The sequence below is a fragment of the Podarcis pityusensis genome (genome assembly GCF_964106645.2).
Source record: "Podarcis pityusensis genome assembly, chromosome: 2".
Taxonomy (NCBI): Eukaryota; Metazoa; Chordata; class Lepidosauria; order Squamata; family Lacertidae; genus Podarcis; species Podarcis pityusensis.
In genome coordinates, this window is record NC_138029.1 from 121,986,839 (window position 1) to 122,001,989 (window position 15,151).

The 15,151-nt window shown below is 48.0% G+C and overlaps 1 protein-coding gene across 2 annotated transcripts; it reads left to right on the forward strand.

The window, feature by feature from the left end:
- The first annotated feature begins 1,202 nt into the window (after positions 1 to 1,202).
- On the forward strand, positions 1,203 to 14,635 carry LOC308469945 (major histocompatibility complex class I-related gene protein-like). Of its 2 annotated transcripts, none has more exons than XM_080993079.1 (7): positions 1,203 to 1,348; positions 3,803 to 4,078; positions 5,189 to 5,464; positions 7,621 to 7,905; positions 8,600 to 8,686; positions 8,966 to 8,998; positions 11,598 to 14,635. In XM_080993079.1, exons 1-7 carry the CDS (start codon positions 1,276 to 1,278, stop codon positions 11,657 to 11,659), a joined length of 1,092 nt encoding a protein of 363 aa, XP_080849205.1. In that variant the 5' UTR covers positions 1,203 to 1,275; the 3' UTR covers positions 11,660 to 14,635. The 2 variants fall into 2 exon arrangements, with proteins under 2 accessions (XP_080849205.1, XP_080849206.1); XM_080993080.1 differs by lacking the exon at positions 1,203 to 1,348 and adding an exon at positions 1,701 to 1,770.
- Positions 14,636 to 15,151: the final 516 nt, after the last annotated feature.

Below are 15,151 nucleotides of genomic sequence, written 5' to 3' on the forward strand. Positions count from 1 at the left end.
CCTCGCAAGACGGAAAACCTGCTAGACGAAAGGGTTTTCCGTTTTTGAGTTGCTTCGCAGGACGAATTTCCCTATGGGCTTGCTTTGCAAGATGAAAATGTCTTGCGAGTCTTGAGATTTTTTTCTCGCTTCCCCCCCCTTTATCTAAGCCGCTAAGCCTTTAATAGCCTTTTAGCAGCTAATCTGCTAAGCCGATAAGCCTTTAATAGCCGCTAAACCGCTAATAGCGCTAATCCGTTAAGCCGCTAATAGGGTTGCTTCGCAAGACGAAAAAACCGCTAGATGAAGACACTCGCGGAACGGATTAATTTCGTCTTGCGAGGCACCACTGTATCTGGCAATGGACACCACTCACTATTAATGACATTTTTGGCCCTGGTGAAAGGATTGCAAAGCTGCATAGGATGCAGGAGAACCATTATGCCCTGAAAGAAGGAAAAGGAGGGATGGGGTGGTTTATGTTTAGGAGAAGTGTCAAATTGTAAACCATCCAGGGTGGCTAAGCAAAAAGGCAGGATATAAATGCAATACAATCAATTTATTACTTACAGAACTGGGTGTATCAAGTGAGGTCATGTCTGTGTCCCTATGATCTTGCTTTCCCCCCTCCTTCCTGCATCATTTCCTTCCTCCAAACCTCGCTACTTTTTCGACGGAAATTCTGAAATCGAAATTTAAAACCATGCAACAAAGCAATCATACAGGAAAACTGAGCTACGGGCAACGTTCAAAGTGTGTCATACTTTAAAAGCCTGTCAGAACAACAACAAAAATCCCCTCTTGGCAGTTAGCGGTTGTCGACTATCCCCCTCTGGAAAGGAGGGAAAGGAAAGGGAGAAAAGTCATCTGCGGAGGAGAGGATGGGAGAAAACCCACTTCCAGGGTCCCAAGCCACTGAGGACTTTCAAAAGTATTTGATTTGCAGCCAGGAGAATTTTGGCAAAACCCTTGTGGTTCTCCAATGAATATTTTCATACACACACCCCCCCCCCCAGTGATGCACGTGGACCCTCCAGACTCTACCAGCGACATTCAAGTTTTTACCCCCTCCCCCGCATCTCCCCAGCAGAAAAGGCAAGAGGAACGGGGAGGCGGCGGAGTCAGGGGAGAAGTTTCGCTTTCGCTTTCCACTCCATCTCAACCACGCTACGGTTTTCAGATCTACCCAGCAACCGCCGACGCAATCTGCACGCCGTTTTCCCATTGGTGGAGTATTTCCGCCGCGGCTCCTCTTCCGGACCCTTCTGCTGGCGGGGCGGGGATCGCTTCGTCCCGATGGGGGTCCTCATCCGTGGGGGCCCCTGGATCCTGTGCGCTGCTGCCCACCTGCTCCTGCTGGACTGCGCTGGTCAGTACCTCCGGGGGCTGAACTGCGCGGCGGGGCGGAAAGAAAGACCCCCAAGTCCAAAGATCCCGGGGTTGTGGGTGTGACTTTGCTGGTCACCCAAAGGGGGAAGATCAGGGGGGAGCTCCCTACCCGAAGTGGAGCCAGATCCCTTGGGAAATACCTGTTTTTCTCAGACTTTTTGTTTTGCATGCCGCCTTGGGGGCAGGGAGAGTTTCAGAGGCGCGCAAGGTGAGAATTAAGGGACTTGGGGGTCGTGTTTGTGGGGCTCATCATCTACCTACCAATGCAGCGCTGGCCTCTTCCCTAACGCACACGGTAATGTGTGAAGAGAGCTACTAGCAAGGGTGGGTGCGTGATCTGGGTGGCTATGAACTGGGAAGTCTACGGAGTAATTGGCAAAAGCGAGTCCTCCTTTGCTTCAGGTAAGGATGTGCTGTGTCGGCTCCTTGGTCCACCTAGTGGCCGGGGTTGGAATAGCTCGTGGGAAAGGGAGCTCTGCTGGGGAGGGCTGGTTCAAATCTTACCTCTGCCATTCACGAACTGACCAGGTTTAGCACACCTGTCAGCCAAACACCCATTCCCAGCACCCTTCTGAGTAATACCCCTCCCCACTCTCTCACTCTGGTGACTTCTGTTTCAGTGTATCTGAAGAAGTGTACGTGCACATGAAAGCTCATACCAAGAACAAACTTAGTTGGTCTCTAAGATGCTACTGGAAAGAATTTTTTTATTATGAACATTAATTGAAAATGAAATAATTCTAGCACCCTCCCTTTTTGAGGAATGACACATACGTATTAGCTGTGTTTAGAGAGATCTGGGCAAATTCAGCTATGGGGGCCTGGTGATAATTCCCCCCCCCCGATGATGTGAGCTTCAGCACCCGCAGCTCCCTTTCATATTTAAAATGGGGGGGGGGGTGGCAATACTGACCTCCTGCATTGCAGGGTCGTTGTCAGGCTTAGGAGAATGTCAAATGCTCAGAACGCCTTATTCTGCTGCCCCTTTGCTGTCCTGTCTGTCTGTCTGTCAGTGGTTCTCCAGACACAGCTGCCTTTCATCTTTAAAACTGGCAAAACTGACACGGGACAAATAGAAGAAGACTCCTTCGTCCCGGTACGGTTCCTCTTTATCACATACACAGCCCAACAAGACAACAGGAAGGATCCGCCAACAGCATATGAATCAATCTGGCTAACCTGATCCAAACACACACACACACACACACACACACACACACATGCCCTCACTCACACACCAAAACAAATCTCACCACAGCCAAGCAAAGACAACCAACCACACATTAGGCTACCCCCAATCTCTCTCACCACCAAGGAAATACAACGAGCGAATAGTAAGAGAACCCACACAAGTGACGCTGACACAAAACGCCACACATACACTAAGCAGAATCATTGCCACCCGACCCACCCCCCTCACCATTCCCCCTCCCTCTCTTCCCCCTTTTTTCTTACACTAACACTGTATACACTAATGTCTCACAACAAATGAAACCGATCTGTAGAAAACACGACTTGAAAAAAGAGACACGTATTTTTGTAAATGACAAAATCTTTAATAAAAATACAGTCGTACCTCTTGTTACGTCAGTCTCCGGTTGTGTTTTTTCAGGATACGAACCCGGCAAACCCGGAAGTGTATACTTCTGGGTTTTGCCATGCGTAGAAGCAGTGCTCTACTTGCGGACTTTTCAGGGTGTGAACGGCACCCCGGAACGGATCGAGTCTGTAACGAGAGGTACCACCGTATTTTAAAAATAAAACTGGCAAAACATACACACGTTCAGTGTCTCTGGGTGCAGTGGTTTGCCACTCCCTCAGGCGCTGGGCACATTTGTGATTGTTCGTCTAGAACAAAACATTTAGGCTGAAGTCCTTGCTTTCCTGGGTGTAAGCCCCATTGAACTCAATGGGACTCACTTCAACACAGAGGTTGGCAAGGTTTATCTTCCCTGGGCTGGATCAGTCCCATGGGCCAGATTGCGTGCACGATTTTCAGCATCTACGTATGGACAGGTGCAATTTTTGGTGGCTGCGTCTATGCAGATGCAATTTTCAGCACTGCAAAAGCAAGTCCCTGCAACATAAGCCCCATGGGGCTTATGTTTAGCGCAGTGTTTAGCCAGTTTAGCCAGTGTTTAGCCAGTTTAGCGCAGTGCGCTAGCGGGCAGCTCGGCTCTGGGGTGGCTCTTGGGCCAATCAGACAACCTCCACGGGCCACTTCTGGCCCATGGGGCTTATGTTGCAGACCCCTGTGATAACATATGTGCACAGGATGTCATGGTTTTCTGCTTTAAAATTTAAGGAACCAACAGCAGCACTTTGAGAGCAGTCTTCTCAGGTTCCTCGCAAGGATGATGGTCTGTGAAGGTTTTTTTTTGGTGGGGTGTGGATTCTCCTCTTCAGGATCCCTAACTCTGCCCTTCTTTTGCAGCCTCTTCCTCCCACTCCATGCGCAATTTTTACACTGGGGTGTCAGAGTCCGGCCAGGGGCTGCCCTGGTTCGTTGCCGTGGGGTACTTAGATGACCAACCCATCTACTACTACGACAGCGATACCCGGAGGGAAGAGCCTGCGGTGCCCTGGATGGAGAAAGTAGAGGAGGATTATCCCAAGTTCTGGGACAGGCAGACGCAGATCTTGCATGGCTGGGAGCAGACGTTCAGAGCGAACGTGGAGATTGTAAGGAACCTTTACAACCAGAGCAAAGGTGATTGGAGGGGACGAGGAGTGGCTCTCTCTCCTGCTGCAGCTTCTCCCTCAGATGAAGGCCTCCACTCTGGAACAAATGTCAACTCTGCCTGTGGTAGATACATGGAAGGATGATGATGATTATTATTTATACCCTGCCCATCTGGCAAGGCTTCCCAGCCACTCTGGGCGGCTCCCAATAGAATATTAAGAACACAATAAAAGATAAAACATAAAAAACTTTCCTAAACAGGGCTGCCTTGAGATATCTTCTAAAAGTCAAATAGTTGTTTATTTCCTTGACAAATTATGGAAGGGCGTTCCACAGGGTGGGCGCCACTACCAAGAAGGCCCTCTGCCTGGTTCCCTGTAACCTCACTTCTCGCAGTGAGGGAACTGCCAGAAGGCTCTCGGAGCTGGACCTCAGTGTCTGGGCTGATCGATGGGGGTGGAGACACTCCTTCAGGTATACAGGACCGAGGCCGTTTCGGGCTTTCAAGGTCAGCACCAACACTTTGAATTGTGCTCGGAAATGTACTGGGAATCAATGCAGATTTCTCAGGACCGGTGTTATATGGTCTCAGCGGCCACCCCCAGTCACCAGTCTAGCGGCCACATTCTAGATTAGTTGTAGTTTCCAGGCCACCTTCAAAGGTAGCCCCACGTAGAGTGTATTGCAGTAGTCCAAGGGGGAGATAACTAGAGCATGCACCACTCTGGTGAGACTGTGGGCAGGTTGGGTCTCAGCCATATGGTTAACTCAGAACAAGCCAGCCCCAAATTTGGCAGCTCTGCTTTTCAGCAGAATCCAAGAATCCTAAAATTGTAGAGATGGACCCCAAGGGGCATCTAGTCCAGCCCCCTGCACTGCAGGAATCTCAACTAAAGCATCCATGTTAGATGGCCACCCAACCTCCCCTTAAACACTGTGAGGTTTACTTTAGCAGAGTTAAACAATCCCCCTTTTAAGTTTATGCTTTGGTAAACCACGATACACCACTGCAAAGAATGAGCCCTAAGAACATCCGTTCCCTGTGGGTGGCTGGGAGTCCCCAGTGCTATTTCTCAGCATGTCTTTGGATGCCTGGCGTTAAGCTCACTGGCCTCCTGAGCCTCTTTATATTTACAGGGTTTCACACCTGGCAAGCCATGTACGGCTGCGAGCTGAGGCAGGACGGGCACGTAAGTGGGTATTCCCAATTTGGCTACGACGGGAGGGACTTTGTCACCTTCGACAAGGAGACCCTGACCTGGACGGCAGCTGACACAGCAGCCCAGGTGACCAAGAGGAGGTGGGATGCCGACTTGACTGCCAACCAGCGCAGGAAGCACTTCTTGGAGGAGATTTGCATCGAGTACCTGCGGAAATACCTGAACTACGGGAAGGAAGTTCTGCTCAGGACTGGTGAGGGGTGGGGTTTTGGAGGGCTCATTGGGGGGAAGTTGGCCATTTCCTTACAACTTATAGGGTGGCGTTCCTGCCAAATGTCTACCAGATCAAGTTGATGATGGGGATAGGGAATAAATGGGGGTGGGAATGGCTTGTTGTGGGTTTTGGGGGGTGAGGGTAGGACTTGAAATACCTTCCTTCAAGTTAGAGGGAACTGAATCAATTCATCCATTGAGGGCCTGGTGACATTTGCCCCTCAGCCCAGAGGTAGCTCAGTGGGAAAATCTCAAAACCACAAGTTTGATAGGCGGGTCTAAACCACTGAACCTCTTGGGCTTGCCAGTTGGAAGGTCAGCAGTTCGAATCCCTGCGGCGGAGTGAGCTCCCGTTGCTCTATCAAAGCTCCTGCCAACCTAGCAGTCCGAAAGCACACCAGTGCAAGTAGATAAATAGGTACCGCTGTGGTGGGAAGATAAACGGCATTTCTGTGTGTTCTGGCTTCCGTCAAGGTGTCCTGTTGCGCCAGAAGCAGTTTAGTCCTGCTGGCCACATGACCCAGAAAGCTGTCTGTGGACAAACGCTGGCTCCCTCAGCCTGAAAGCAAGATGAGCGCCATAACCTCATGGTCACCTTTGACTGGACTTAACCGTCCAGGGGTCCTTTACCTTTACCTTTAATATTAGAGCCTCTCAAGAAGACGATGGTGATGATGATTAGAAAATGACATCTCTCCCTCCCAAAGCAGCCCAGGTTGGCCAACACACAAGCAACAAAACTTCATGTGGAATGCTCTCCCCAGGGCGGTTCGCCTGTCGCCTTCATTATATATTTTTAGGCGCCAGGTGAAAACATTCCTCTTCAACCAGGCCTTTGATTGAAGCCCTTTAAACATGTCTGAGGGAAGGGGGTGTTATTGTTTTGTTGTTTTGATTTAATTATTTACTTGTGCTTTATCTTGTATTTTATTCTGTCAACTGCCCTGAGATCGTTTCATGAATGGCAGCGTATTATTATTATTATTGTTGTTATTATTATTAATAATAATAATACAGTGGTACCTCGGGTTAAGTACTTAATTCGTTCTGGAGGTCCGTTCTTAACCTGAAGCTGTTCTTAACCTGAAGCACCATTTTAGCTAATGGGGCCTCCTGCTGCTGCCACGCCGCCGGAGCACGGTTTCTGTTCTCATCCTGAAGCAAAGTTCTTAACCCGAGGTAATATTTCTGGGTTAGCAGAGTCTGTAACCTGAAGCGTATGTAACCCGAGGTACTGCTGTATCATCATCATCATCATTAATAGTATAAGGTGTTAAGGTGTGACCGGAAAGTTCAGTGAATGGTCACAGAAATCAGACAGCGAGAAATATGCGAACATACAATTGGCATCGGAAACCCACGAAATGCTCACAATTGTGAATGGAGATGAAGCTGTAACTCGAAAGACAGTGTGTGAGTGGTTTAAGCATTTCCGTGAAGGGCAGCAAACCATCGAAGATGACCCTCAGTCTGTCAACAAGCAGAACGGCGGCAAATGTCGACAGAGTTCGTGAGTTATTGATGTGGGATCGGCGTTTGTCCAAATGATGGTGGAAGAATCGCATATTCCACATGAAATTGTTACTGAGGTTACTGAGTTGTCCCACCCTCCATATTCTCCCCATCTGGCCCCACCGGATTTCTTTCTTTTTCCAAAACTGAAATCTGCACTGAAAGGGCACAGATTTCCCAACATTTCACATGTCCAAGCTGCTGTGATGAAGGACGGGAAAGCAGTATAAAAAGAGGACTTTTCCAGAAGTTTCTAACAGTTCTATGAACGTTGTCAATGGTGCGTTGTATCAGAGGGGGCCTACTTTGAAGGCCTGTAAGGCATGTATGTTCAAATATTTTTCGCTGTCCGATTTCTGTGACCATTCACCGAACGTTCCGGTCATACCCTGTAATAATAATCCAGAAACAGTTCTGAGACCAAAACGGACTGGAGAAGATGCCAAGGGAGGCTGAGGAATCTGGTTCCTTCAAGGTTCTTCTTAATTTATTCAGGATGCTACAAGTGTGGGATATTGACTCTCTGGGTCAGGATTGAGGGGGACTCTCCCTGATTTTACAGCATCCATCCTGCCAGCCACCAGAGACATCCCTCTGTTAACCCCAATGTGGCTCTTTTTCCAGAGGCTCCGGTGGTGAAGGTGACCAGGAAGGCAGACTATGACGGCCTGGAGACCCTCGTTTGCCAAGTCCACGGCTTCTACCCCAAGGAGATTGAGGCCAACTGGGTGAAGGACGGGGAGGTCTGGCAGGAGGGCACCCTCCGAGGATTGGTCGCCCCCAACTCGGACGGGACCTACTATCTCTTCCTCAGCGTCAAGATCGACCCCGAGGAGAGGGAGCGCTTCCGGTGTCGCGTGGAGCATGACAGCCTGGAGAAGCCTCTGGACGTGGGCTGGGAGGAGCCAGGTGGGCTCTGGGAGGGGGATTTTATCCATTTTATTTATTGAATTTCAAACCCAGCCACTGCATCACAACATAGATTGGCAATTCCTAGTTGGATCCTTTCTGTACATCTGAGAGCAAAACAAGTTACAGTTGTACCTTGGTTCTCAAACACCTTGGTACTCGTCCGTTTTGGCTCCTGAACGACGCAAATCTATAAGTGGGTGTTCCGGTTTGCAAACGTTTTTCCGAAGCCGAATGTCTGATGCGGCTTCCAATTGAGTGCAGGAAGCTCCTGCAGCCAATCGGAAGCCGCGCCTTGGTTTTTGAACATTTTCGGAAGTCAAACAGCACCTGCTGCCTCACAGGCCTTGAGCTCAAAATATTATGTCAAAGGTAAAAGATGGCCACCATCTTTTTGTCTGTAAACCTGTGTGGTTCTGAGTTCACAAAGCATTCATAAACACTCTGATTTTTAGATATGAATAAAACCTTACTATGGCTTCCCCAATTCTGTGGGGAACTCTTCCACACCTTGCATAGGGGGGGGGGTTGGGGGGGAGTAGAGAGAGAGAAGCACGTTCACCACCTTAAAATCCTTGGTGGGATTATAATTACAAATAAATAAAACTGAATGTCAGATCTCCATCTTTCTGCCTCTCCCATGAATGGAAAATATTGCTCTGAATTTCCCTAATTTTCCCTAATCTGCTTTTAGCATCCAACCTGGGACTTGTTATTGGGTGCATCTTGGTAGCTGTCCTGCTGGCAGTGGCTGGAATTGCTGGGATCTTGGTGTGCATCAGTAAGTAACTTGTGAATGGACTTGCTGGGAATTAGGGACCTAACTCTGTTGTGGGAGAGACTATCCCCTTTTGAAGGAATCCAGGTGACTCCATGGGTTGGTCTTCTCCACTTCCCCCATCCCCTGGTGCTTGGTGTGTTCCTCATTCACCCCTGGAGATTATTAGGCAGGGACCAGAGGAGGCACCTGCCACAAGGTCCTTCCTCCTTGCAGAGAATAAAGCTGGAGGATCTCTACAAGGTCTCTTTCCATCCTAACGCTCTGATTCTGTCTCTGCAGAGAAAAGGAAAGACGGATACAGAGCAGCGTCAGGTGAGTGATGCCTTCCTCTTTGCATGCTCATTCTAATGCAGGTAAATTCAGGGTGAGAACTGAACAATTAGTTGAGCCATGTGTAAGTATATTTCCTCTGTATTATGTTTATATGAGACGATGATGATTACATTTGTGTACTACCCTTCATCCATAGACCTCAGTGTAGTTCGCAACATAAAAATGCAAGATAAAACAATATGATAAAAACAACACCCCCCCAATAAAAAACCCCTCTCTCCTATCCTTTACCTGTGCACTGCACTGCGCTGATGTTGCGTGTTACAGTGGTATAGAGATACTTTAATAAATTAAATAATAAATAAAAAGCACAGAAAAAGGCTTGGGACCTGGCTTCCTGAGACTCTCTTCCCTTCATCATCTTCATCATTTTTAATTTGTATACCGTCTTTCTATCTTACAATACTCAAGGCGGTTTACAAGCTGAGGAAACAAAAAATGTACCTCTTATAACAATCTAATGCAATACAAAAATGTGATAATAAAACATAACTTTAAAATAGGCATGCACACGAAATAGTGCATGCACACGAAAGCTCATACCAAGAACTAACTTAGTTGGTCTTTAAGGTGCTACTGGAAGGAATTTTTTTATTTAAAATAGGCAACCTACATAAAAAGTAACAGTCAACAATCATTAGAATAGCATTAAACAACAACAACAACATATAAAAGTTAAAGAGAAATCCACTCACCAGTTACAATAAATAATTTCCAAACTATAATCAATAAAACGACAGCAAGCCACAGTACATAAAATAATACAATACAATTTGAGAAGCAGAGACTGGAGGGTGGAGCAAGGCAGGTGGAAAGAGGCCTTGCTTCGTTGTACCCTGAAAACACATCGGTTAGAAAATGGGAGGATTCAAGGCACCGAGGAGGCAGGCTTGGTTTATTTTTAAATTTTATATCCCTCTTTCCCCCCACATCTGAATCTCGAAAGGTCTCACAGATGCAAAGCCAGATTGAGTCCTTTAACGGTGGTGTCCTAGGCTGCCGGTGGCCTGTTCTTGTCACCACCCTAGCTGCAGTATCTCCCCTAGGGCAGAGCAGACCCACATTGCAATAATTTAGATTTGAGGTGACTGGAGGTGTCAGTGCATGGACTACAGGGGTCAGGTTGCCCCTGTTGTGACCATGAGGCCCTGCTATGTGTGAGGAACCAACTCTCCCAAGGTTAGATCTGAACGTGGGCCTGCAAGGTGGAGAGAGAGAGAGAGAGAGAGAGAGAGAGAGGGAGAGAGAGAGAGACGCATGTCCCAGAAGGAGTCAGTGGAGTTTTCCCTCCTGCCAGGTGAGCTCTTCTTACATTGAAGATATCCCTCTCTATCCCCCATGGCTCCCCAAAGGAGAGGTGTACTTGCTTCCAAACTGAAGACTTTCCTGTTTAACACCCCCACTGTATACGTTGCAGGCGGACTCAACATCTTTCCAGTTGTTTTCCCAGGCCTTGGAAATGCGTTCATTACACTGTACAGTGGTACCTCGGGTTAAGAACTGAATTCATTCTGGAGGTCCGTTCTTAACCTGAAACTGTTCTTAACCTGAAGCACCACTTTAGCTAATGGGGCCTCCCGCTGCCGCCGCGTCGCTGCTACGCAATTTCTGTTCTCATCCTGAAGCAAAGTTCTTAACCTGAAGCACTATTTCTGGGTTAGCGGAGTCTAACCTGAAGCATCTGTAACCTGAAGCATCTGTAACCTGAAGCATCTGTAACCCCAGGTACCACTGTATTTTAGTGCCTTAATTCAACGACAACGCTGTTCAGGGGGAAGACTTGTGATTGCCACCATGGGCAGCCAATCAGTGCTGTGCACAGCCGGCTGCTCAAACCTAGCGCAGCCAGTTCCTCCTGAACTGCATCCTGCAGGGAAGGTGGTATCATCATTTTTTATTTGTATGCCGCCTTTACACAGTTAAAAAAGCAATGCTCAAGGCTGCTTACAGCATAACAAGGTTTACATAATTACAAAAGTCATAAATCGCATTAAAAAAAACACACAACCAAATGAGAAACAATTTCCACATAAATCAAAATTTAAAACTAAGAATACAGCATTAATATCACAGTTTAAAATGACATAGGTAAAAAATAACAGCAATTTAAACAAAAAACAAAACACAACGGAGCTCTCTCTGCCCAGCAGCAGGAGCGCTAGTCCTTTACAGAGCCCATCAGGCCCCGCCCTGGGCCAGGTGGTGAGTGGCAGGACTGGGGTCCTCAGGCGCAGAGCAGGGGAGTATGATGAAGGCCGTGCCATATCTGACCTTAAAGGGGACATTCCCAGGGTGCAGAGAGACACTTGCAATGCTGTCTGTCTGTGGAGCATATCAGCAAGTTGCGTGTGTCCCCCTACCCCCGCTGGGCAATGGTGGACCTGAGATCCACCCCTGGTGCTTAGTGGTGGGAAGGTGTCTGGATTTGGGGCGCCTCTTAATACCCTCCCTCTGCACCTGACTTCTGTTTGTTTTGTTTAGAGCGCAGTGTCTGCCCTATTTCTTTTGAAGATGGAGAAAGTGCTCTGCAAACACCCCCCGCCCAATCGTGCATACCTGTCTTGTTCTTCCTCTGCAGGTGACCCTGGAGAGGGTGGGGTCATCCCATGCGTGGTCCTCGAGGATGCTGAGCAAGCCTGATCTTGCCTTGTCATGATTCCCCAGCCGGGGCGGACAGGGGAGAGTTGCCTCTGATCCAATGATGATTGCTTGCTCATGTGGTTTTGAGAATTTGCCTCATATGGCGAGAGTGTCAGTTTGCATTTCTTTGTACAGAAAGTATTGATCTGATGTGTAGAGATCTTTCCTGTTCTGCTTAATCCAAGAGGGTTCTGGAAGGTTTCTTCTCTGTGTGAAAGAAGGATCTTGTTTGGGTTATTCCTTCTGAGTACAGCTGGTTTCAGGGATGTGGGTGGCGCTGTGGGTTAAACCACAGAGCCTAGGACTTGCCAATCAGAAGGTTGGCGGTTCGAATCCCTGCAACGGGGTGACCTCCCGTTGCTCGGTCCCAGCTCCTGCCAACCTAGCAGTTTGAAAGCATGTCAAAGTGCAAGTAGATAAATAGGTACCACTCTGGCGGGAAAGTAAATGGTGTTTCCGTGTGCTGCTCTGGTTTTGTCAGAAGCGGCTTAGTCATGCTGGCCACATGACTAACAGTGAGGTCAGAAAAAAACCTGGGTTTCATTCTGTCTCTATCTCTCTTTCTGGTGTGATGTTTCGTATATAGTGTTAAGGTTTTAGTCTTATTATAAGATATTGTTAAGTTTCCATTAAGTCTTCTGCAACTGTATTTCTTATGGACAGTGCCAATCCTGAATGTATTGGATTTGTGACCATTATGCTCATTTGCCTTCAGTAGCAGCAAAGCTCTGCTGGATGAAATATCAATTGCCTCTGGTCTATTTTCTGGGAACTCTTCAACGTGTTTAAGTTTTTCCTCCACACATGCGACAGAGAGACCCTCAGAGAGATTGAAGGATATCTCGGGAGTGATGCGGATTAAAGTTGCCAGGCAGAAGGCTGCGTCTCTGGGACTCTGGAGAAGCAAAGAGAATCAGATCTGTGGAATGATGAGGGGGAGAGGAAAGGCAAGAGTTTGGCCCCCTGAGCTGGGAAGACTCCAGGAGAAGCTCCAGGAGTCCTGATGTGAAGATGCTGAATGGAGGAGGACAGAGAGAAGCGGTGGACAAACACCGGAAATCTGGGGAAGAGAGAGCTCTGGAGGTGGAAAATCCTGAAAGGGAGTTTGCTATGAATATGCCCGCCTGTCTTTGGGTGTTGGTGGGGAACGACTGCTTTGGGGAGCTGATTTCTGAGACACACGTCTGTTGGTGCTGTGATTTCTAGGTACAGGTGTGAGTCTTTTTTCTTACCCACTGTTTACTCCTGAATTGCAGCAGCAGCAGCAACAACAACAACTTATTTATACCCCACCCATCTGGCTGGGTTTCCTCAGCCACTCTGGGTGGCTCACAACAGAATATTGAAAACGCAGTAAAACGTCAAACATAAAAAACTTCCCTAAACAGGGCTGCCTTCAGATGACTTCTAAAAGTCAGGTACAGTGGTACCTCGGGTTACAGACGCTTCAAGTTACAGACGCTTCAGGTTACAGACTCCGCTAACCCAGAAATAGTACCTCGGGTTAAGAACATTGCTTCAGGATGAGAACAGAAATCGTGCTCCGGTGGCGTGGCGGCAGCGGGAGGCCCCATTAGCTAAAGTGGTGCTTCAGGTTAAGAACAGTTTCAGGTTAAGAACGGACCTCCGGAACAAATTCAGTACGTAACCTGAGGTACCACTGTACTTGTTTATTTCCTTGACATCTGATGGGAGGGCGTTCCACAGGGTGGGCGCCACTACCGAGAAGGCCCTCTGCCTGTTTCTCTGTAACCTCTCTTCTCGTAGGGAGAGAACGGCCAGAAGGCCCTTGGTGCTGGACCTCAGTGTCCGGGCAGAACAATGGGGGTGGAGACGCTCCTTCAGGTATACTGGGCTGAAGCCATTTAGGGCTTTAAAGGTCAGCACCGACAAGCATCAGCCAGGCTTTCCACAGCAGGTTTTCCAAGAGAAAGTGGTGGGACAAAAAAAAAGTGTTCACAACCATGCCTAGAAATCACAGCAGCCCACTGTAATAGCCAAGGACCCACAGGCGTCCTGCCCAATGGGGAGGAGCTGAACTGAGACGGGACGTGGTTTGTGTGTGCGTGCATGCGTGTTTATCATTGGCAGAAAATTCCTTTTGCACTGCAAGCTGGCAGTATTGTGTTACAACTCCCAGCCTTAAGTCTAGCTGCCACCTTGTTCCCAGGCTCACTTTAAAGTGCACACACTTTAAGGCTGCCTCCTTCCCTACAGACCCCCCCGGGTGTCAAGGCAGTTCTGCTGCCTGAGCCCTTCTCTCCCATGGAGATCTACCAGAGGAAAAGGATTAGTTGTCCCGACTGAGCTCCACTAGGAGCTGGGCATTTGGTGTCGCTGGTCCCCTGCCCTTCCAGCAGATGTTCAGCAGAGGCCTCTTCACCTTGGCCTTCTGGACATCCCTTGAAGACTGTTTTGGATGCCCATTCAGTTTAATTTATTTGAGATTAGTCAGTTGTGATTATTTTGCATTGCATTTTTGTATTCGCATATCTCGTCGTATGCCACCTGAATATTCTATTTGAATAGGCAGCAAGTACAGTTGTACCTACGAAGTCAAACACCTTGCGAGACAAATGTTTTGGCTCTCAAACGCCGCAAACCCAGAAGTGAGTGTTCTGGCTTGCAGATGTTCTTTGGAACCCGAAAGTCCATCGCAGATTCCGATTGGGTGCAGGAGGTTCCTGAACATTTTGGAAGTCAAACGGACTTCCAGAATGGATTCCATTCGACTTCTGAGGTACGACTGTACTGTTATAAATAAAAATCTAGAAAGAATAAGCCAGTTGCTGCACAATACTACCTTGCCTTTGTTGTTCTTGCCTTTCCATCATCTGCATGGACTCCAAATATGTACAGGGCAAGAAAATGAGTAAAAAGTCATTGATATCACAAGTGTGTTGTGCATTCGTGTTTTGGCTCTTCTGCAACATGTAAATTGAATAAACAAATAAAAATAAACTTGACTTGCTTAAACTGGTCCCTTGAATGATTTCTCGGAAATCACCTGATTTCCTTTTCAGTTGGGAAGAAAGCAGCCGGCAGGGGGCAGCGGAGGATCGCAAAAAACAGGAAAGTGAGAAAATACAAATAGGGACTGTGGAGAAAAGGGTGAGGATGTTTTGTGGCAGAGAGAAACCATGAGGGCAGGAATCCACCCTGGAAAAACACACACACACACACACACACACACACACACACAGAGAGATCCATTTGCACAAGAAGAAAGACAAAGGACTGACTTTCTCAGCAAAAGGGCTCTCCATTTATCAATTGTCAATTATCAATTTCTGTACAGGCATCAGTCAAATGACGGGCCTGAGATGCCATTGACATGTGAAAAGGATTCCTGGCACCTCAAAAGCAGTGGAGACACACCAACTTCGCTTCTTTCCCCCCTTTATGAGCCCAATTAAGATGTTGACAAAGCAGATTCCCACACAGAAGTGTGCGCAGGCACGACTGTGAACATGCATGTGTGCATGCGCACAG

Coding starts and splice junctions, on each gene's coding strand:
- LOC308469945 (XM_080993079.1), top strand. CDS start 1,276: ATGGGGGTCCTCATCCGTGGGGGCCCCTGGATCCTGTGCGCTGCTGCC. Junction 5,465..7,620: donor GGAAGTTCTGCTCAGGACTG/GTGAGGGGTGGG, acceptor CTCTTTTTCCAG/AGGCTCCGGTGGTGAAGGTG. Junction 8,999..11,597: donor CGGATACAGAGCAGCGTCAG/GTGAGTGATGCC, acceptor CTTCCTCTGCAG/GTGACCCTGGAGAGGGTGGG.